This window comes from Cyprinodon variegatus, unplaced genomic scaffold, assembly GCF_000732505.1.
Source record: "Cyprinodon variegatus isolate N-32 unplaced genomic scaffold, C_variegatus-1.0 Scaffold104, whole genome shotgun sequence".
Lineage (NCBI taxonomy): Eukaryota > Metazoa > Chordata > Actinopteri > Cyprinodontiformes > Cyprinodontidae > Cyprinodon > Cyprinodon variegatus.
This window is the reverse complement of record NW_015150557.1, coordinates 965163-987842: the sequence shown is the minus strand read 5'-3', so window position 1 is coordinate 987842 and position 22680 is coordinate 965163. Positions and strand designations below refer to the sequence as shown.

The 22680-nt window shown below is 37.2% G+C and overlaps 1 protein-coding gene across 1 annotated transcript in view; it reads right to left on the bottom strand.

Moving 5' to 3' along the window:
• Positions 1-337: 337 nt before the first annotated feature.
• Positions 338-22680, bottom strand: part of LOC107084587 (collagen alpha-1(IX) chain-like) — a 26994-nt gene continuing 4651 nt past the window's right edge. The window contains exons 6-27 of the mRNA XM_015374494.1: positions 21345-21440; positions 21196-21249; positions 17358-17411; positions 17217-17270; positions 17084-17137; positions 16930-16983; positions 16791-16844; positions 16660-16713; positions 16189-16242; positions 16030-16074; positions 13407-13460; positions 13265-13318; positions 13126-13179; positions 12914-12985; positions 12794-12829; positions 9810-9854; positions 9681-9713; positions 8539-8685; positions 3750-3926; positions 3076-3166; positions 855-932; positions 338-551 (exon numbers count right to left, since the gene is read on the bottom strand). Of these exons, the coding sequence (XP_015229980.1) occupies positions 349-551; positions 855-932; positions 3076-3166; positions 3750-3926; positions 8539-8685; positions 9681-9713; positions 9810-9854; positions 12794-12829; positions 12914-12985; positions 13126-13179; positions 13265-13318; positions 13407-13460; positions 16030-16074; positions 16189-16242; positions 16660-16713; positions 16791-16844; positions 16930-16983; positions 17084-17137; positions 17217-17270; positions 17358-17411; positions 21196-21249; positions 21345-21440 (1617 nt within the window). The 3' untranslated portion in view covers positions 338-348. The remainder of the gene's footprint in view (positions 552-854; positions 933-3075; positions 3167-3749; positions 3927-8538; positions 8686-9680; positions 9714-9809; positions 9855-12793; positions 12830-12913; positions 12986-13125; positions 13180-13264; positions 13319-13406; positions 13461-16029; positions 16075-16188; positions 16243-16659; positions 16714-16790; positions 16845-16929; positions 16984-17083; positions 17138-17216; positions 17271-17357; positions 17412-21195; positions 21250-21344; positions 21441-22680) is intronic.

The following is a 22680-nucleotide window of genomic DNA, read 5'->3' as shown; positions in this document are numbered from 1 at the left end:
TCCATTTTGCACAGAGGCTTTTTTAATGTATAGATTATAGCAAAGTTAGATATTGTTACAAATAAAAAAAAGAAATATGTTTAAAATAACACAGACAACAAAGAATCTTCTTCTAATCTACATTATAGAACTGTGAAAAAAAAATACAGTTACACAAAAGTGTTCCTCTGTAAAGATGGTGTAGTTTGTTTTGTTGCAACCTGAAGTGTGAAATAAACTTCAGTGGCGTGGACATTTTTTTGTACTCCAAAGGGGGTTGTTATGTTACATGTATAATGTAACATAACAACTTCATATTAACAGAAAATAATCTCTTTCTCCTTTAAACTTTGGAGAAAACAGATAATTCTAGTAACGATTTCTTAGGCTCCTTGGTGGTGGCTGACGCGTGCTGATGGGAGAGCTCTGCTCAGCACACCCTGAGGTGACACAGACGCCTGGAGGTCCTCTGAGACCTGGGTGTCCCCTGAGCCCAGGCCGACCAGTGTGTCCTATTTCACCTGGTTTCCCAGGCTGGCCATTAAAGGCTCTGCCAGTACGTCCAAGCTGGCCTGTGATAAAGACAGAAATGTTTTTTAGTCCTCACACTTCCCAATCTGCTCTGTTAGCTGACTAATGCTTTGTTTTTACACATTCCAGGAATGGAGTATTTTCTAAAGAAATATTATTGCAATTTTGGCTAATAAGACATTATGATGCAACAACTCTACTAGAGCACATGTTTTCACTGGAATCTAAAGCCTATTAGTAGTGAAACACAGTTTAAAAATTTAAACAGTAAAAACTGCTGACATAGTTTTATAGTACAATTAAATGATCAACCAAATCTTACTGTAGATCAAAGATTAAATTACCCTTTTCTCCCTGATCTCCAATGACACCTAGCATGCTGTAACCCCTGGCTCCTTTATCTCCCCGCTCTCCTTTGCCACCTGTAATTTTTACAAAAGTATTATTGTTTGAGCAGTGAAATACAGTAAACACAGGTCTTGGCATCATTCATACTCATAAAAACAGTGTGTTATGTGTGTGTGATCACTTTTAAATAAATGTCTGGAACATTTTTGGAACGATCTGTCATTTCATTAGCTTGCCTCAGAACTTAAAAGTTTGTGACATCAAGAATACCCCCCCAGACACACACACCGTCACACCCCCAACCGCCCCAAAAGAAAACATTTCTAAACTTCATTTGCAGCAGGAGCTTACAAGCCGAGCTGCAAAGTAGATATTAAAATAGCAACAGTAAGATTTTTCAAAAGGCACCATAGATAACTGCAGGCATTGACGTAACATCCTCATTCCATAATAATTCTGACTGAAAATTCTGAATTCAGGATTTACGTAGCAGACTCTTATTTTGTCTAAAACCAGAAACAATATCTTAGAACTAAATGATATAGGCAAACTATACATGGACTAACCCTACGCATTAGAGAATCTGAAGGGGAAACAGCTAAATCAGCTGGATAAGAGGTATTCCATTTTTAGATGTTATAAATATGCTATTACCTTCGCATCACACTCTCAATGCAGATAAAACAAATGATCAATTATCTATGCATTTTCATTATAAGGCCAATTGCACAAAATCCATGTAGACTATACTCTAAGCTCCAAAACACACACAACCCCAAACTACATAAACTGTCTGCTTGAGCAAAAAGAAAACTGGATGTCAGTTTTTCCAGGTTCATTTCAATTGCAAATTACATCTGTCAAAATGTAATATAGCTATAGCATCCTGTTTAATTATGGAGGCATTTATCTACATTTGTAGTGTAGCTTCAGGCTTATACAGGATGGAGTCCAGCAAATATCTAATATCCTTCAGAAGATCTTAGACTGGTTTGATCCTTTTAGTTCCAGACCATACTCACAAAATAAGATTCAACATAGTAAGGAAATATTTTGGTGAGATGTTTGTGCAAACTGAGTGGATAGCATCATGAACTTGCAGGGGCAAAACGTATGTAAAGAAATTATCCCCCACCCTACTTTGTAACCATCATTTGCCTACATTTTGTATATAAGGTAGAATGATTCTATTTATTGCTATTACTTATGTACATTTTCCTACATGTTTTGATGCTTTGGCCGTTTTGCTCATACATATTAAGCATTCGCATAAATTATTCCACATACCTTAGTTGTAATTAGTGGTTCTTGTAAACTACCATACTTAGCTTTTCGATCATCTCATACCATTCAGCCCATTCTCCTCTGATTTCTAATGGTAACAAGGCATTAGATACTCCAATGCTGCTTACTGGATATTTTCCCTTTTTGTAACTATTGCCTGTTAAGCTTAGAGATGGTTTTGAATGATACAAGTAGATCAGTTTCTGAAAAATTCAGATCAGCTCAACTAGCTCCAGCAACTTTGATCCATTAAAGTTTCTTCCATTGGATCAGCTGATTTACTATTTGTAGACAAGCCAGTGTACCTAATAGGTTAGCCAATAAGTGCATACTGTAACTACAATATAGTTCTACCTGTTGCCTAATTTAAAACATATTTATGAAAATTATACTGTCTATTTATAGCTTGTTTCGTAGCTTGTTTTCCACTGTTTATGTAAGAAATCAATTCAAGCATATGCCCCCAACTGGGAGTTGCCCAGTCAGCCTTTAGAAGAAGGCCACTCACACTGAGCCTCGTGCTGCAAGAGATTTCTCCCTCTTAAAAGACGGTTTTTCCTCTCCACTGTTGCTGCATGCATGCTTGCTGTAAGGGATTGCTGCAGAGTCAACGATACAATGCAAAGTAATCTTAACTAGATGAGCTACATGCTCATCCAAGAGGAGTAAACTAAAGGATTGTTGCAATCAGCTGGGTTTCCTTGGTTAGACAGCTTTTTACAATTTGTCCGTATGTTTGATTAAATTGTTTCTGCAAAGTGCATCAAGATCCTGTGAACTGGTGCCATACAAAGAAACTGGAGTGAATTAAAACATCCCTTCCTGCATTTATTCTGAGACAGAGCTTTACTTAGTTAACTAGTTTAGAAATCTTTTATGGTTTTGGCCATGTATAAATTGTTTGGCCATGTGCCAACAATGTGGTTGTATTACCTGGTAGTCCTTGTCGACCTGGCTCACCAGCTTCTCCATAGAATCCTGGCAGGCCTAGTTCCCCAGCAGCACCATTAACACCAGGGTCACCCTGGACACACCATTCCAAAACAAACTGTAAGTTATATGATCTTATTTACAATTTAATTTTCAAAAAATGTCTTTGTTCTTAGTTCTTTATAATAATCCTTAAAGTGTGTTTAGGTTCAAACTGTTCAGGTATTGTGTATTTGACAATGACAAACCAAACATGAGGTCTACAGATCATAAATAAATATACGGATACATTTTAAAGAATCCTGAATTCAATAATATTTACTAGCTTGAGAAATTCTTCCGTGGAACATGAATTGATTCTACGATGTATAATAATGTGGGGAAGGCTTCCCAGTTGAGCCAAGTACCGCTCAACACAGACAAAGTGTCTAGTCTCCGACTCCTTATTTGTCCTCATGGAGACGTGGAAAATTGTAATGTTTTCATTCCAAGCTTTTCTGCCAAACACTTCAGCTCTCCAAGTCCAGTCCAGACCCTTGCAATGTGGTTAAATGTTGCTCAGCCAGAGAGAGCGAAAATTAGCGACATGTATAACAGTCAGACAGGGTTTTCATGGCAAAGGTCTCCAGGAGTTCAGATACATCTATAACAACTGTTTTTCAAAGTGTGAAACTCACAGGAGGTCCCGGGGGTCCTTTCTGTCCGGGGGGGCCAGGGGCACCCATGGGGACATCCCCATAGAGAGGGCAAACGGCAGCACACGTCCTCTTTACAGAGTTAGCGAAGGTGGACATCTGCTCCAGGACCACTCTCTTACAGACCTCAATCACATGTTCAGCAGGGAGCACGGGGCCCTGTGTGAGAAACCATTACTGCATCCATCACTGTAGGTCACCTGGCTATGAGACAGGTCATGCTGGAGCAATTACTTGAGTCTGTGAGGAGATGGAGTGAACAAAGCCAGTAATATTTGCTGCAGCTCATTTGGGCGGGTTTACAGCCACACTAAATGATATTGGTGCAGTGAGTCACAAACGAGTCAAGGATAACAAGAAGCTGTCTACAAGTGTTCTCGACAGTAAATGTGTTACCAAGAAAAAAGTGTTGGCTAGTTAATGTTAAAATTACAGATAATGATTACTCTGTTGTTACTGGCAAGGCAAGTTTATGTGACAAGCACATTTCAGCAACCAGAGAATTTAATCTGAATAAAACATTAAAAAAAGAAAAGAAAATTACACTGTGGTGTCATAATAAAGGACATTAGAGAACAATTACACTTCAGACTGAATTTAATGATGTCTCAGGATCAGTTTACATAATTCAGTCAATGGAAACTTTACACAAATGGGCATTTAACCTTAGAATAAAATAATTCAGGATTTTCCTGATTTTTGTTGCATTTTTCCAGATTGAAAACTGCTTCTCTATGTTTGGTTGTTGATGTTTTTTGAACATAGATTAAAAGAGCAGATAGAAAAATCATGCAAAGGTTACTTCTTTTAGTAATAAAATCTAGGAAATTAAACTTGTGTTTTAGATTATATGATCTGACATGATATGAGTGTGTATTGTGCACCTAATTGTCATGACCTACAGTAGACATGCATTGATAAGCTACAAAAGTTCATTTGAAAAAAAAGGAAAAAAAGTTTTGTGTTGCCAAAGGGCTGTATTCAAGCATATTAATGGAAAGAGAAGTTAAAGGGAAAAAAGTATCTAGGACCTGAGGCACATTACCAACAAAGATGACTGCAGTTTTGAGAAGATTTTGAAACAAAACCTATTTGACAGTTATAGGGAAATTCACATGGCTAGAGTTTGCTTTTCAAGAGTCGCCAGGCACACTATCTATGATCCGGGCTACACCTATTTCATTCCTTGATTTATATTGCTCTTTAACCAGAAACATAGAAGACACATCTTACACTGACCAAGAAGAAAAGAACTAAACTGTTGCCCAGTAGTTATTACTCCTCTCTTATATCAAAGACTATTTTGCATTTTATTCAGAAACCTGTGTTTCCAATCTGGAGTGGGAAAAGGAGAGGTACAGAATCCAGGTTGTCTCAGCTCAGGTATAGTGTGTTCTTATAGATGTTAACTATATGGGAGTCAATGGTAAAGTGGCAGAGCGATGGGGTTAAGGGGGTGGGATGCTTTGTGTTTTTAAGGATTTATTTTTGAGGGGATTTTTTATTTTATTATAGTTGAAAAACCCTTATAATCTGTTAGAGCATGTGCAAACCAGAGGAAAAAAGGGCGTTCTCTTCACACACATTGTTACTATCCCCTAGGCTGTGTCCGAGCGTCCGCAATATATTGAGCACTACATAGTGGTCATTGCATTTGAGTGTCCAAAAGTCTAGTGGATGAAAAACTACTGGACTTAAAATTTTAAACAGTGCACCTTGAAAAGTAGTGAGCAATGATGGTTGTCACTACCCGATCTGTATCAGAAGCACAATCTGTACCATCAGCTCATTTTCACATGTGCAAGCAGATATTCTTCCAGGTCGCCATAAATAATGTAATTATGGTACTAAAAGTGTTTATTTCTATCATTAAGTCTCTAACAAATGCAAATACAAATCTTTAAAACCTTTTTTTATGACTTTTCTGAGACAATTTGATGCTTTTTACATTTTCTCCATTAAACTGCTTGTCTGACGTTATCATCTGACATGCTTAGCGTAGTCCAGGAAAATATCATTAACCATTTATTTTTTTTCTTTTAGTTATTTCTTTAGATTATGCGCTATATACCACAATTTTTAAAAGAAGGGAAAAAATAAAACTCAGAAAGGCTAGATTTATATTTAAATCAAAGGCAGAAAAAATTTTAGCTCCCAAATAGTGTAGGATCCCATTTCTGGTACAGATCGGGCACAAACAAGTGGTAACACAGAAAGGATGTTAATGCTTTTATTTTCTAAGCAAGTACATTATTAAACTTAAACACATTATAGCTTAGTACGCTTACTATTTTTAAGGAGGGAAAAACATAATTTAGGTCTGTTTTACAAATTAAAATCGAGGGTGACCCGAGTGTATATCTGGTTGCGCATGCGCAAATGAGCTGATGATACAGATCTGGTATTGATAATGGTCACTAGACAAGCAGATATGTCCCATAATGCTTCGCAGGAGCTGTCATCGCAAAGAATGGGGGGGGTTGGATAACAAAGATGGTTCAGGGAGCACCGTGCAGCGGGGAGCTGGATTCACGTGACCAACAAGTAGCAAAAATGAGTGGCTTCTCTATAAAGTCCAGTATATATTGCCCATTCTATATAGTGATGAGGGATTAGGGGTTAGGGCAAACATTCAGACTAATGGTTTCTGTATATCAACCCTCCACGGGCACGTTCATTTGTGTTAGTCTCTCAGATGCTGGCGCCCCCGCATTGCTTCTTTAGAAGCTCAGGAAGTCGGTGCGCAGCCCTACCAGGGCAACACCTCACATCATCTCCTTCATTTGGGGGCCAGAGCAGATAAGAAGGAAATCAGACATTCAGACAATCTACAGTTTATCTGGTTGGTAATGGTCAACCACAAAGCGGAAACAAACCATTCATGGATCCAAGCACTTGGTTACTTTATTCATAATCCTTGTCAACTCTCCTCCCTGCTTACATCCATGTTATGTTGCTATGTAGGGAGAACAGATGTGAATTTCAACAGATGAATGAACATGTTCAAGCCCAACAGATATCTTTCACAATGAAACCCAAAGGGGTAAATTTGATCCTCTTTTCAAATGCTTGTATCTCTGTTATAATAAAACCCTGGTTTCTCTCTCACTTTACAACTTTTCCTAAAAGCTGTGAAGGATCCAGGCTTTTTTGTGTTTTTTTTTAGTTTTCCTAAGTTTATAAATATGATTTATTTTTATTTTTTTTGCTTATTTTAGCAACATATGTAAAATGATTTAAGTTTTTTTGCCAGCCATGGACATCAGATCATACTTCAAAAGGCAGGAGAAAGATGAGAGAACATGTTGTCATATACCTTTGGCTAATAGTAATTTGCTCTTGTTTATGTATGAGTGCAGCACAGAGAGGGAGAGACAGATAGAGGAACCAGAATGAGGAGACGGAACAAGAAAGGAAAAGCTAAGAAAAGGTGAAGACAAGACCTGCTGCCTCTGGCTTGTTTTTAGAAGCTTGACTAGAATACCGTTTGGTTGCTCACAATATACAATACAATTAAAATTACTTAAACTTCGATAACTCTGTGTTTTGATTAACTCAGCAGGTTTGGAAAGGAATTTGGATTTTATTATGTCCCTGTTTTATATTAGTGTAAGATTGGTAGAAGAGGAGAGGAAGAAGATTAGAAGACTGATAGAAGATTAAATGAGAGTGGAGGAAAATAGGGACACTGATGGAAAGAGCAGTTGAAGAGAAGGAAGAAAAATATACTTAAAAGTGTAAAACAGTGAGCAGGCAAAAGTCAGTCAGCAACAAAGACAAGAAGATGGACAGGGAAGAAGGAAGAGAAAACTGAATGAACAGATAGCACTAATAAACACTATTGATTGATTCATTTTATTAATCCTAGGAAATAGAAGAGTCGTATTCCTGGATTTTACACTTGATTATTGTTGTTTAAATATTTTCAGATATGTAAAAATGGATGAAAGCATCACTATCCCCGTTTCCTATGTCTTAAATACTTTCATTCCAGATTAAAGCTGACAACAAAGGTGAAAGTAACTATTATATTGTTTAAAATAAAAGGATTTTATATTCTATTCTCATCTATTCTATTCTATTCTATTCTATTCTATGTTCATAATAAATGAGTATGTCAAACCAAGTTTCCTTTTTTTAAACAATAGTATTTTTCATGTGATTCTGGTTGATCTTCACATGGTAGCACAGAGAGGGACATCCCTTTCATTATAATGAAATATCATATGTGCTAAGCCCCTGATGATGAAAATGTCTAACTCCACCAATGACATATTATATGCTGGTGTTGGTCCAGTGTGCAGTGCAGCCATCTAGCAGGATATTTTAGAGCACCTCCTGCTCCTTTCTAATGTTGAGCTATTTGAAAATGGTGATTCCCTTTTCCAGCTAAACTTGGCACCTGCCCAATAGTACAAATACCTAGTCTTATGGTTATAGCCTAGTGAAACTTGGCTTTATTGGGAAGAACACTGACCTGACCATAACCCCTAGTGAATCAATGAAGAATTGTCAAGAGGGAGATGAGAGATTCCAGACTCAGCAGTGTGGCTAAGCTCAAGGCTGCTGTTAAAAGAACCTAGGATCCTTTAATTGAACACGCTGATCACATGCCACACCACACTGATGCTGTTATTTATGGAAAAAAAATCCTGAAAAAGTGCTGACGGTATTTTTCAGGGGCTAGTATTTTTCAATAAAAGTCCTTAAAATAGGCCAATCTGATGAACAAACTGAATCCATATTATGCCAAAACGAATCAGTTACTCACTGGAGGCCCTGGAAGTCCCTGAAAACCATCTGGTCCTTCTTCACCTCGGACACCCTTTACTCCGACAGAACCTGAACGACCAGGTGGGCCTACAGGTCCACGCTTCCCTCGTCCTCCCTGAGGGCCTGGCTCACCTCTGTCTCCAACCTACAGAACATTAATAGCACAGGAATCGAAAAGAGCATCAGAACAGGTAAAAATAATGTAAGCCCAATGACAGAGCCTTTGAGATACAGCTGTCACAGCAAAATAAATCTTTCCTGCTTAAATTATTATATGATCAAAACCTGAGTAAATAGAAAAACTCCAATAATGTCATAAAAGCATGAAGCTTGTTTAATTTTCTATATAGGTTCAAAACTGTGTATACAAATGTGCACGCAGAAACAAAAAGGAACAGAGAACATTTGAAAAATGTGCAGGACTCATTTTGTTGCAATAGTGGGTGTTTCTGCCCTTATCACATCTGCAGATGCTCTGGATATGTAAGGAATGTTATTTGATGGATTCATATTGGACTTTTCCAACTATTAACTCTCTAAGTTTCATTGAATGAATTGAAAATATTCCAACCAAAACAGAGCCAGCAATATCATATTTAGATAAAATGCGCCTGCATGATTTCTCTGCTGAATTGCAGGCCTCATCTTTGACAACTGCCACTATTTGGGGTCATTTGCTGCTGTCATTTTTGCACATCTTTGCACGTATCCATTACTAAATATCCACAGCTGTTTATTGGTTGTTTATTCTCCAGATGCACAGTATTTAAATTGTAAAAACATTGTACTGTACAGTATTTTATTTTTTATTTTTTTAACGCTGTCCCTTATTCTGTTATTTTTATACACTTTTTTAAGGTCCATATTTGTGTGACCCCTTTTGCTACAATCTTTTGCTGCTTTAACACCACAATTTCCACACTTTTTTTTTCTATTCTATTCTTTTTTTCATAAACTACAATCAAAGCACTAAGGACAGGTTACAGGACAGACAATGGGAGCACTGTACCTGCACCTCTGTATATAGTTCATTTTTTTCAAAAAAAAAAAAATGTTCTATTGCAAAATTAAATAATCACTTTCAAGTATTAGTCACATTAAAATACTGGTTTGATCAGTATTCAGCAGACTGTAGCTCACCCTTCCATTTGGACCCTTTGTTCCTTTTCCCCCCTGAAAAATAAAAAAAAAAGCTGATGTTAAAAAGACACAATTAAGGGACAATGAACCAACCAAAAAGTGAGCAATATTTTATATCTAAGGCTTTACCTCGGCACCTTTAACTCCTTTGATTCCTTGTATTCCTGAATCACCCTGTGCAAAGGAAAGGAAATAGATGGCACTTACCAATAGATTGCAGATCTTATGTCCCAAATAATCAACAACATGTTTGTTTTTTAATTTGAACGTTTGACATAACCAATAACCTTTCAACAAAACAGAATTCAAATAATAATTCTTAGTCTTGGTATAATTAGTTATAAAAGATATAAGTGTTTTTTTTTTAAGTGTTGTAAGCCTTGTTTCCTCTTTTCCTTGTTTCCAAGTATCAGGTTCATACAGTATCAAGGCATTTTTGAATAATCAGAGATCACTACCTGAACTCAGTTTTAATCCCTATTGATTAAATGAATAGTAATGTAAGCAGTACGCCATTTTGTTTCTTTGTTTTTGTTGTTTAATGTGCACAGATAGGAACATTTATTATAGTGCATAGATTTCATATTATAGTTTAAACAAATATGTATTTATTGTATTCAAAGTGTTTGTTCACTTTTTTATGCGATGTTTCCAATAAAAGTGTAGTTGCGGCCAAGGGGCCAGCAGAGGACAGCCTGTTTCGGTGGGGTCTTTTCCACGTATGTGGGTGCCTGTGTCACTTCCCAGCATGGTGGGCCCCCATTCTGACATCCTATTGGTCCCAGAGGTGTGTTGGGATGACGGGCAAAACAACTGGCTCTGGTGGGCATCCTTCCTCCCTAACCACTCTTGGAATGGCTCCCGAGGGAGAAAAAGGGGGGTTCCCAGGCTATAGCCCGCACAGCTGGGGTGGTATAGTCGTTTGGTTCCAGGAGGGTTTGGTGTCCTGTGTCTCCCTCTCTGCCTTTTTGGACTGTGGTCTGCTGCTTATGCCACTAGTGATGTACTTTTGAGTAGAGAGTATGATTGCCCTGCAGTGATGCTTTTTATGAGGCTGCCTGGTAAAATTTCTGCCTTTAGGGACCTAATCTGTATACCCTTTGCAGCTCTTAAGTCCTTACGAAACTTACAAATATACACACTTATTTCTACACTCACCACCCCATGCACTTAGTACAATATCAATGTCTGTCTGATTCCATGATGAATTCAATCTGGATTCAATAAAGTCAATCACGCAATAGGAACAGTGTCTTAAGAAATCCTTTTTCGTTGGGAAAATCTCTCCTAGCAGATGTCACAGCAATCTGCTCCGTATATGGTATGAAAATATATTAAAACGATGTATTTAACATTGTGAAAGGAGTTTGTTTTACCCAACAAGGGAAACTGCTAATAACTTAAGTTATTGTGAAAAATAAAACAAAAATATTACAGAAAATATCTCAATCCTAAATCATGTATCCTGAAGGCATCCATTACAGTTGATAAAACATGAGTCTCCTGATAAAAGGTTAAAAAATTGTACTGAACATACGCTTAAGTCTCCATTAGAAACGTTCTTCGATTTATTGTACTTCCTCATGAAGATAAAATGGTGAAGTTAAGGCTTATAATGTACCCTTTTCTCATTCTGCTTTTCATATTTCCATCCTTTTTGCCTTAAGTGTGGCTAATTGTTGTAATCACCGTAAAACCGGATTATTAAAAAAGATCTGTAATTGTATCCCACTGTTCAACCCTGCATTTTTTTTTCTTTGTAAAAGCGCTTAACAGATGTGCCTTTCTGAGGCCAATATGTGTGGGACACAGGCTGTACATGATGAAGTGTATGTATGGGTGCAATTTCATGGAGAAGTATTCAGCTCAAACAACAAATCCTTTCATTTTCTCTAAGAATAATCTATCCGCTTTAAATTTTAACTGCCAGCAAGAAAAGTAAAAGCAACTTAACCCTTTGTAGGGCACTGAAATTGTTTAAAAATCAAAATTTCAAGCCAATGGTGTAATTGGAAACCTGGACAAGACTTTATTACCTTTTTACATTAACAAAATATGGATATGTTGATGGAAAAATTCAATGTCAATGTAATAACAAGAAATGTCAACTTGCTAGAATATATTAGAAAAAAATAACAAAAGTGTTTCTATAAGAAATTCATGAAAAACACTTATAGAGAAAGAAACACATTTGTTTGGATAACCTTAGAGGCATTAATGCTGATAGCGACGCTTACATTTTTAGTTTATAAACCTAAATACAATTTTTAACTAGGCTTATTAAAATTTTTACTTTACTTTTTAACTTTTCAATTAACTTTTTACCTTTTTTTCTCGAATTGTTAACTTTTTTTAAACTTTATTTCGAATAGGTAATGTATCATTCAAGGGCTCATCTACAGCCATGTAGCAGTATCTTTGCTGAATGGCTGGATATAGATCTTATGCTTCTAGACCTCACTAAGCAATGGGGGGGACTCCATTTATAAGGGGTATGCAAGTGATCAAAAAAGGTAAATTGCCCTATAAACGATTAATCCTGATTAAATTGGCATACTGTCAATCCCCTAAGAATAGACCTATATGCCCTGACTAACTTTTATGCTTTTTCACTTGTGCTTGTACACCTATATATCCATCCTTGTTGTGATTTACATGCCAAATACATATTTAGAGGCAACCCTGAGTTCCCAGTGCTGGTTCCTTCTGTTCAGATTTGTTTACTCTTGCCAAAGCATGCTAAGGAAACACAAACAGCTGTTTCTGCTTTCTGGAAAATCTGTCATTTTCATTGGCTCAGTTCAGTGTGTAAATATCATGAACAGGCCCAGAGGGGAACTTTGGTAATTGTGTTTTCATTAAAAGTGATGGTAATAAAACCTAATCAGCAGTTATGCATTTACATTTGTGTGAAGATATTTATCTGACCTTTTGTCAAGTAATTCCGGATCTTTTTTAATAGCTAAAATTCCAACATTAATTTCCAAATAAGTAAAACATATTGGTTTAGAAAAAGAGTACATCTGCAAAACATGTACTTTGGAAATAATTCCTGATTAGTCTCAATGATTAAGACATCTCTTTCTCTCTTTAATGGACAGAGGATGTTTTACCTTGACTCCTGGTTTTCCATGTACGCCCACATGACCCTGTTAAGAGTTGACATGCATTTATTGTTTGAAGAAAATTAGTTGTGTTTTGAAAACCCAAGAAAGTTCTTTTGGAGTACGTACAGTAGGTCCCGGTGGACCAATAAATCCAGGTCTTCCTGGCTTTCCGGCAGAACCTTTGTAACCTCTCAGGCCCTTGAGAAAAAGACATTTATAAACCAAACTACAAATTGCTTTATTCTTTGTTTTTCTTTTTAAGATGGCAAACTACTTTATGGACAAAATACATTATGTGCTTGTTTATAGTAACTGTACAGCTTGAAAATGTGACTTACTGTTTTGCCTTGGGGGCCCATTTCTCCTGCTGGTCCCAGGATGCCTTTCTCCCCCTGTAAAAAAACACAAATGGCTGTAAATTAATTTGCAAAAACAACTCTATTCACATTTATTTATGGAACTGAAAAAAGATCAGACCTTTCCTCCACTACGCCCAGGTTTTCCACTGAGACCCTGGGGTCCTTGATATGCCTGCAAGGAAACGGATGACATTTACAGGATAATGATAGGACACAAAAAAAAAAAATTAGGAAAAAATGTGTAAATCACAGGATAATACCTCTATTCCTGGATCACCATTTCTGCCAGGTAAACCTGGATCCCCAACAATACCCTAGGGATTTCAGAACCATTAGATGAAAGCAGACTAATTACTTTGAGGACATGGTTTTCAAATTATGGCACATGTTCCACTGGTGATTACCCTGTCATGTAGCGCTAAGAATACATTTTCATATTAACTGTATAAAAGTTAAATACAAAATGTTTAAATATGAAGCAGAACAAATAGGTCCATACAAGAAGATCAGTTATTCACGCACACAATTTTTGCTGTAAAAAATATTCTAAAAGAGCTGCAGTATAGAATAAAATATGTAGATATACAATGATTAACATGTTTTAATCTGTGTCATAGTCTAAATAAAAAATGGGAAAGGTTCTTTACTTTTAGCCTAAAATTATTTCCTGATATATTTACTGATTATTTAAGTTAGAAAATATACCACAAATGGTATCCTTTTACGTATGAATAGTTCACTGCTCTCTCTCGACTTTAAAAACGGTTATACATCAAAGAATTTTAAGTTTAAGATCAGTTTGAAAGGAAGAGGGTGGTGATAATAACAACAAGTGTTTCAAATCAGCTAAGTAGGACCAACTGTACAAGACTGGCCTTATACTTTGTACACCGGACAGCTTTTTATCATCTTGGAACCAACTGGTATTCTGTCACCTCTATTCCCTTTTTAAGAAGAGGGATGCTCAACCTTAACTTCACCAGTTGTTTTAACTTCCAATGAAGGTAACTGGAAGTATATTAATGCTTATATGCTGGTAAATATATTCTCAGTCATCCAGGTCATAGTCATTCCCAAAAAAGTAAAAAAAAAAAAAAATCCACTGCAATTTGTTTCCAAGTTTGATGACGTTTCACTTCCCATCCAGGAAGCTTTTTCAATTAAAATTTTAGAAATAGCATTGTCGAAGTGAAAGTCAAAGTTTCTTCCATCTGGATTATGAACTAGGTGAGATCTTTTTAATTGCAGGTAATTCGTAAGCAGCTCTTGTATTGTTCAGACCATGCTTCGTTCAAAGTTGCTTAAATTCCTCACTAGAAAAAAAAAAGGGTTCCTATGAAGTGTGCTGTGTGACAATCCTATTCAACTGTGTCAACAAGCAGAGTAAAGACTACATTGCAACAAAGGAATTTAGCACTATTTAATCTGGCAAACAGACTTGGATCTGTCTTAGATAGACATCAGCCTCTTGGTTTTTTTTGGTGTTAGTCTATGCACTCATTCTTCCCAAGAGCTGGCACCTCCAAGAAAAAGGAGGAGTCAACAAGGAGGCCGTTCAGAACCTGATTATCACACAACAGATAATAAAGTTCCATTGATAATAGCACTGTTCCAGTGTTCCATTCAAGGTTTCAAACATGTAATAATTGAATCAAAGACAAAGTCATTTTAAAGCTTTAATGCCCTTACCAATATTCAAAGTTATTACTATTGATTATCCTTAGAAACTTTTCAGAAATACTATTCGGAATGCATATGAGGTCGTTATAGATGATCTTAAAAGTTCATTAAGGAAACTTTTTTTAATGGTGCTGTTAAAATGAACTATGTTCTGTGAATCTCTGAATTCATAACGTCATTCTAGAAAATTACTTAAATATGTTGTGTTTCCAGCTTGATAATCATTGAGATGTGGTAACTGATATGTTCAGTTGTCAGTCTAGAGACAACGCCAACACATTCTAATAATGATAGATGCACTGCTTTTGGTACTCTGTTGTAAAATGTTTGATAAACTAAGTTGAGTACTGTGAATGTGTGAAAGACCTGATGAGATAAATATTAACAGACGTGCAAAAAAATGCTTTTAAAGTTTTATAAGTAAAGCAGCCAAACTGGATTTAGAGCTCAGAATCATCAGAAACTTCTTACATTCTAATGCACAACTTTTTTTGTATTTTTTTCAGACTTTTAAATTTCAACCTTTTTACAACCGTATGTTCAAGCACAGACTATATTAGGAACTTTTACACCAAAGAGAAAATATCCATCTTCTTCTGTGTTTTTTTTTTAAACTTGTGTGAAAGTGGCAGTGTTTAGAAAACAGAGTTTAGTAATCCAGGTTCAAAAAATAATAAGCCTGCACCAGTATTAGCTCTGTCCGTTTGCATTTCATAGACAGAGACTAATACTTAAACCAGTAGTTTCAAATTCTGCCCTTGTTAAAACTTATAGATGCCTCTCTGCTTTAACACACCTCTGCAAAATATAAGCTCAACAGCAAATCTTGACTGCTGTTTGTGAGGTAGTTTAGCCATTTGATTCATCAATGGAGGGCAAGGGACTCAACTAAAGGTTGCATGACACTGTTCCAAACAGTTTGAGATCCAAATTGTTGTCCTTAAAAGAAACTATGAGCCAATCCAACTGTATTATCTCTATGAGGAATTGTGAATTGCTGCTATATAAATGAACTGAAATGAATTGAGATGTTTAGAACCAAGGGGTTAATTGAAAAGAGGAAAGGGCTCTTACTTTCTGGAGCTGGATGTACCATCTTCTTATAGAAAACACGTTTTTTTTTTTTTTGGACATGTGTTACTAAAAGTGTAAGGACCATTGTTTTAAAAAATTATATTGTTTGCTTAATGAGCAGTGTGCTACCTCGGAGCCAATAGGTCCAGCTCTTCCCAAAGGTCCTTGGATACCCTGAATTTCACAAAAAAAAAGAAAAAAAAAAAGAAAAACAACATTGAAATTAAAACTGAATCCATGTTGTACATCTTCACTGGGTTGGATGAAAATGATTATTTTAATACTCACAGGCCTTCCCTTCTCTCCAGGAGCTCCCCTTTTCCCAGGATCCCCTACAATACCCTGTTGAGTCACCATTTGAAACAAAGATAATTAGGAATTAACTCTGCCTGCAACATCCATCAGGGGATGTGATGATTTAAGGAGTCCTCTTTCATTTACAGCAGAATGGATTATCATTGTGGTTTATGCTCTTTAAGCAGTGACTCATCTGCTCGTGTTGATACAGTTCAGGCTTTAGATCTTCGCCAAAATCCAGCCACATAAACTAATGCTGTTTATGGAAACGGCACATAGGCCAAAAACCCACTGTACTCTGATTCCAATGTTTTACCCCATCAGAAATGATTTAATAGCCTTCTGTGGTCACATGGGGGGATTTTGAACATTGGAACAAAAAAAAAATACTAATAATAAGCATTTCCCACTGCAGGGAATCCCCCCCCTCCCCACACACAAAAAAAAACAAAAAAAAAACACCTGCTTTCCTCTGAGTCCAGGCCTCCCTGTAGCTCCAGAATTCCCTTTTTGGCCCTGAAAATGAAGTGGGATGAGTTTAGATCATTTTAGATGAGAAGTTAAAGATCTAAATTGAAGAGAAACGCAAATACCTTCACTCCTTGAAACCCAGGAATCCCTGGATATCCTCGGAGGCCTTTAGTGCCCTTGAAGGAGGTAAAAAGTGCAAAACAAAGTAGTGACATTGCTGATTTTGAAAATAGTAAAAACTAAAAAGAAAGGTTAACATACAATCTCTCCTTGTTTCCCAGTTTCTCCAATGTCTCCATGAGGTCCTTGAATCCCCTTTATTACAAAGACATCCAGTTAAAAGATCTAAATTTCATGCCACCGCTGAAACAAATGTGTTAAGTCATTAAAATCAAAATGAAACAAAGGAGTTTACCTTGAAGCCTGCAGCTCCTTTCAGTCCTTTTAGCCCTTTTGGACCCCTCTCTCCCTGTAAGACAGCATCTTATTCATGCACGCTTGTAGGGTTTCTTAATAAATTATGATGGTAAATCTGAGTGATGAATTACCCGTTGTCCCCAGGGTCCTCTCATCCCTTTTTCTCCTTTGATCCCTGATTCGCCCTACGGATGTGTGTATGAGTTTTCATTTCTGAAGTGCATGCGTGAGCCACAAAAAGTACAGCACTCAGGTACAAATACACAGCTCACCTTTGGTCCTGTCTCACCAATATTTCCATAGTTTCCCGTCTTTCCATGGATTCCCTACAAAAAAAAAGAATACAAGCATAGCTTGTTGCCTTGAAGCAGTTTTAATTTGCTGTTTGCTGCAGAGTGCTGCTCTCTGTTCTTGCTGGGATCATCAAAAGCCCAGCTAGAGGATAAATTATGCAAGTGAAAACAATGTAAACAATGTATGTATTTCTTGTATTCAACAAAATTAAGTTGATATGACTTCTTAGTACTATTTCTAATCAAAGAGGTTGGAACTTTGTAAATAGAGGATCAGTTAAACATAGAATAACAGGAAAGCAATATTTCATTCAAAAGGAAGTGGGAAAATATTTCTAGAAATCTATTACACACAGTATGAGATATTTCAAGGATAATTTACATGGTTATTGTTTACAACTAATTCAAAACCTGTAAGCGGTGATTGCCCTCTACAAGTCAGGTAAGTCTAAAAAGGTCTGTGTTGTACAAGCTGGCTGTTAACAGTGAAATGTATCTAAAAAGAGTGGTGGTAGTTAAGTGAAAGGAAAATGTGTTGAACACAAAGGTTTAGAAGAATTTTGGGAAATCTCTGAAGAACATATCCAGTCAACTTTTGATAAAGACTCTTGGATAGTTGTTGAAACGTTTTCAGAAATATTGCTTATGTCATGATCTTGGCACTGAGGACTGGCTTAATTGGGTGGCAGTGGCGTCAGGTGCAGGAGTTTGCCCTGCAGTCTGAGGGTTGCTGGTTCGGTGCCCCAGATTTTAGTGTTGTTGAGTCCTTGGGCAAGACACTTCACTCACATTACCTACTGTGTGTGAAGTGTAAAGCGCTTTGGTCAAGTCTCGTCACTTAAAAAAGTGCTATATAAGTACAGGCCATTTACCATTTATCATTTAATTTCTCATTTCATTCGCCTATAAAATTCTGCCTGGTTTTCTCATCACTGCTCATCTGATCCACCTGCTCCTGTCTCTATTTAAGGTGCTTGCTCCCAGTCACCAGTGCCAGATTATTCTTCAGCCTTTGGTGTAGAGAGTTTTCCAATGTTAATTATAGTGTTCTGTTTGCATGATCCTGACCCGTTTGTCTTCAGACCTTTGAGCCTGCCTGCCCCAGTTCTCATCTGTTTGCCTGACCTTAGATCTGCCTCCTGATCAGCCCTCTGAATTATTCTGTCTTCCGTCATCTGCTCGGAGCTGATCTCTTGTCAGTTCTGTTTCCTTCAAGGCTTCTGGAACTCTCTGTATAGCAAGCTCTGCATCTTGTCAGCTGGTATGAACCGGCTGGTATCAACCTTGTTCATGTTTGCATGAACTGTACTCTAAACCAGGTTAGTGACTCACGGATTCAGATTATCCTCCGTCTGGTTTTCGCAGTCAATAACTTGTGTTTCTTCTGTCCAGAATTAGCTGCTTCAGATGCCCTAGCCGCTGATGCAGCAGATCCGCTAACTGTCCGTTTTTAAATAAACGCTTTTGAAGTTATCCCACTATCTGTCTGGGTGTTTATGTTCTGAGTCATTACACCTTTTTGGTTGCCATGACCCAGATGACTAAGAATTTGCCTAAGCATCTGTGAGGCATGGACTGCACTTGGAGTCAGGGTTTAAAACCCTGTGGACATTGCCAACTACCACAGATTTACCAAAGACAATGTTTACAAGAGTTGGTATTCTCGGGTTAACCCATGCCTGACCTAATGGTGTAACTTGGGCTAACGATGGAAAAGACTGGTGAAGGGGCTTGGAGGAATAGGGGAGAGAAGAGAAACCACATTCCTTCAGCTAGTGTGAAGTTTGCAGGCTCAGTGTTGATGTAGGAAGCTATGTCATCTGGTGGTGTTAAGCAGTTGTGTTCCATTCAAGTTCAAAGTCAGTCTAGCCCTCTACCAACACATTTTACAGCACTTCATGCTTGCAAGCTTTATTTGAATGCTAATTAAACTCTTCAGGCTCTGCTTGATTGACCAACAAACTCAACTGACCTAAAACTTATTGAGAAACTGGTCAGTTGCTAGGAGCAAGATTAGGCAGAGGCCCCAAACATGACAAAGTAGATAAATTGAAAGTTGCTTGCCAACAGAGCCACAGAGCACCAGTGATGCAGTAAACCATGCAAAAGGAACTCTGACTAATTATTAAGTGCTTATACTATTCAGCACATGGAAATACCTATCATAAAGCCCATATCTATGTACGATTGTATTTTTATTCACTTTTTCTTTTGCTGTAGCCATAATAATCCTACTCAACTTGAAAGATGGGAAAGATATCCCATGTGTAGCGAATCCATAGATGATAGAGTTCCTGATGTTTTTCTAATTTATTAAAAAGCACCTGTTATTACATTGTTTATTTTTCCTTTAACAAGGGACCCCAGCTTTGCATTGAACAGAGTTATATTTATCCCATTAGGGGAATAGTCAAGCCAAATTCACAAAACATTAGTCATAAATACAACAGGACAGATTTGAATTGTTTGCACAGATGGTGATTTCCAAAAATGAAGATGGAAAAGCGTTTTCCACTGCTTTGCCTGCATTAAACTGAGTCAAAAAACAGTTGAAACAAGGTCCGGGACACCTTTCTGTTGTCAGTTTATTTGACAATTTCACCTAACAGCAAGCATTTGGCATAGTCAGCTGGACAGAGGTTAACCTCAGAGATGCCCTGACATTTACTACATTTGTGGGCAGGACAGCTTGTTCGATTGAAAGACCACACACCATCTAACGTGGGCAAATTCATGAACCAGTGCCAGGAAATGCCCTCCTTGGATGCCTTCAAGAAAGCACAAACAAGTCGTGGGTTTGCGATTCACAACCTGGCAGGAGGTCAAAACTCCAACCAGTTACTGGAGACAGATGTTTCCTCCCAGATGAGCTACAGCAGCAACTGAAGACATGAACATGTAGCATGTAGAACTCTGGAAATGTGCTCTGGGTGTTTCTTCAGGCAGCAGAGGGAGGTTTGTTTGAGTGCACTAACAACATGAATGCCAAACCATTGAATGTTTAAAAAAGAGAAAAATCTCCATCTTAAACAAGTTTTCTCCAGGGTGTTTTTAAAATGCTCCACGTTTTACTGCCTAGCATCAAAGAGATTAACAAGACATAAATTTAAATTGGAAAAAACAGCATCTGAGGTTCTCTGTTGAATGTGTGACTGGCTCCTTTAGAAGGGGATTTTCTTCTGTAATAATACATCCCACGTTTCTCTCTAATAAGGTCTTCCTGAGATGAATTAGTGTTATTATCAACATTGATATGATAAAAAAAAGCTTAATTATTTAACAGAGTTAAGAACCACAACTGTACTCAGTACCAGATCACTGAGTGTTCTAGTTATTGCTCTGATGTCTGGTTTTCTGTTGTGTGGGGTTCATTACCACATCTGGTTTGGTTTATTCCCAATGCAAAATCAAAAACATTAGAAGTCCTCTCATCTTGGGCCAATTTTAGAGAAATTGTACTTTCAAAAACAGTCTTTCTATATCAACTACAAAAACAAATTTATTGTCAACTTGTGTTTATTTTTGTTTATCTCAAACTCTTAAAAAATCTCATGTAAACTATGCTGGGAGTGCCTGTGTTTACAGTTACTAAGACCATCATTTTCAAGATTTCTTTCCATCCATTTGTCTCAGTTGAGCTTCTTACTTGTTTTTTGTTTGTTTTTTGCAGAGCTTTACAGTGTCACTTTAGAATCAGCTCAGCTCTTTAGGGTGCAGTGAGAACAACTCAGTAGAACACATGCTGAGAACATTAATCAAACGTTGTGATGCAAGCCTCAATTCTTGCATGACAGTTAAACATATTCTATTTATTTACCCATTTTCCTGCTCTTCCTTGGTCCCCGGGTTTTCCTGGAAGCCCTCTGTGACCCTGTAGAACAGGATGCATATTTATAGCTATATATGTCAACATAGTTTTACCTCATGTATGCATGTTCTGCAAATTTCCACTGCAGGTGCACTCACCTTTGGCCCCGGAGGGCCCTGAAGGCCTGGTTGGCCATGCATACATTTGCAAGTCGCTCTTCCAGCTGTGAGGCCAATCTCTGCATATCCCCCACACTACCATGAACAGAAACCTCAGTAAGGTATAAACATTCACGCTTTTCTACAATAGTTGAGGTGCATCAGTTTTAGAACATACATTCTCAGAGTTTACATGCAGTCATCACAAGCATAGAAATTATATTACTGTTTAGCTTTTCGTCCTGCATAGGAAGCATTCTTTTTCAGGATGTAGTTATTTGACAACAGATTATTTCAAGGATTTCTAAAACAAGAAATGGGTGTTTAAGTCAAAATTTTACAAAAGAATCGAGGCGGTTCTTACTGACTTGCAAGAGACCACACACTTTTTATAGCTTTGCCAAATTTGTAACCTAATTCTGGCTTAATGCTTGATCAGTATTTCTTATTTAAACAGCTAAAATGGAAAGAACCCCACTTTGCAGGTGGAATGTTTTAACCATGTTAACTGGAATTCTAGACACTCTTTTTTTAAGAAGGGGTGTTAATCCTTTGCAATTTTGTGTTTGCTGGTAGGTATCTGCCTTTTACGCATGGTTCTCTAGATTATAGACAGGTCGAATTCAGAAACCATTGCAAACAATTTTTATTCCAAAGCCATTGCTGCTGTGCTTTTAGGAAAACTTTACTATTAGAACACCCAAACAAGTCAGTTTGCTAAGAGAATAAATCGACAGGTTAGTTACTACTTTTCCTTTTTGATCTACAACAGTATGACTCTCAACAGTACCATTACTACCGTGCTAAAAAGTTGATCCACTGTCCTGAAGGAAGGAATCCTCCAATTGATGTTCCCAAAAATCCTTTTTGTCACTGAGGCCAAAAAGCTTAGTCTCTATCACTTTGAATAAACTCTTCTCCAGTGTCTTTAGCTTATCGTTGTAGGCTGCTTATGTTTTTTTTTTTTTTTTTAAGTAGATTTTTTGAGGAGTTGCTTCTTTCTAATCTATGCTCTTCACTATGGGCAGTTACACAGTTGGAAAATGAAAAAGGTAGATATGCCCACTAGTTTTAGCTCCCAAATTATTTTATTCAAACAGCAGATATTTGGACCATGCGCCCTTTTTTAGACAAAAGTTTTCAGACTATCTAATGTGCAGATCGATTTTCTTCTTTTTGTTACCTGCATTGTCTTTGTGGTCCAGCACCAAGTCTCAACTTTCTCAGGGTGATTTTTCATCTTTTTTTCGTCACACAATTGCCCTAGTAGACTCCACTGTTGCACACTTGAGTTTCTCAGGTTCCATTTGATTTTTTATTTATTTATTTATTTATT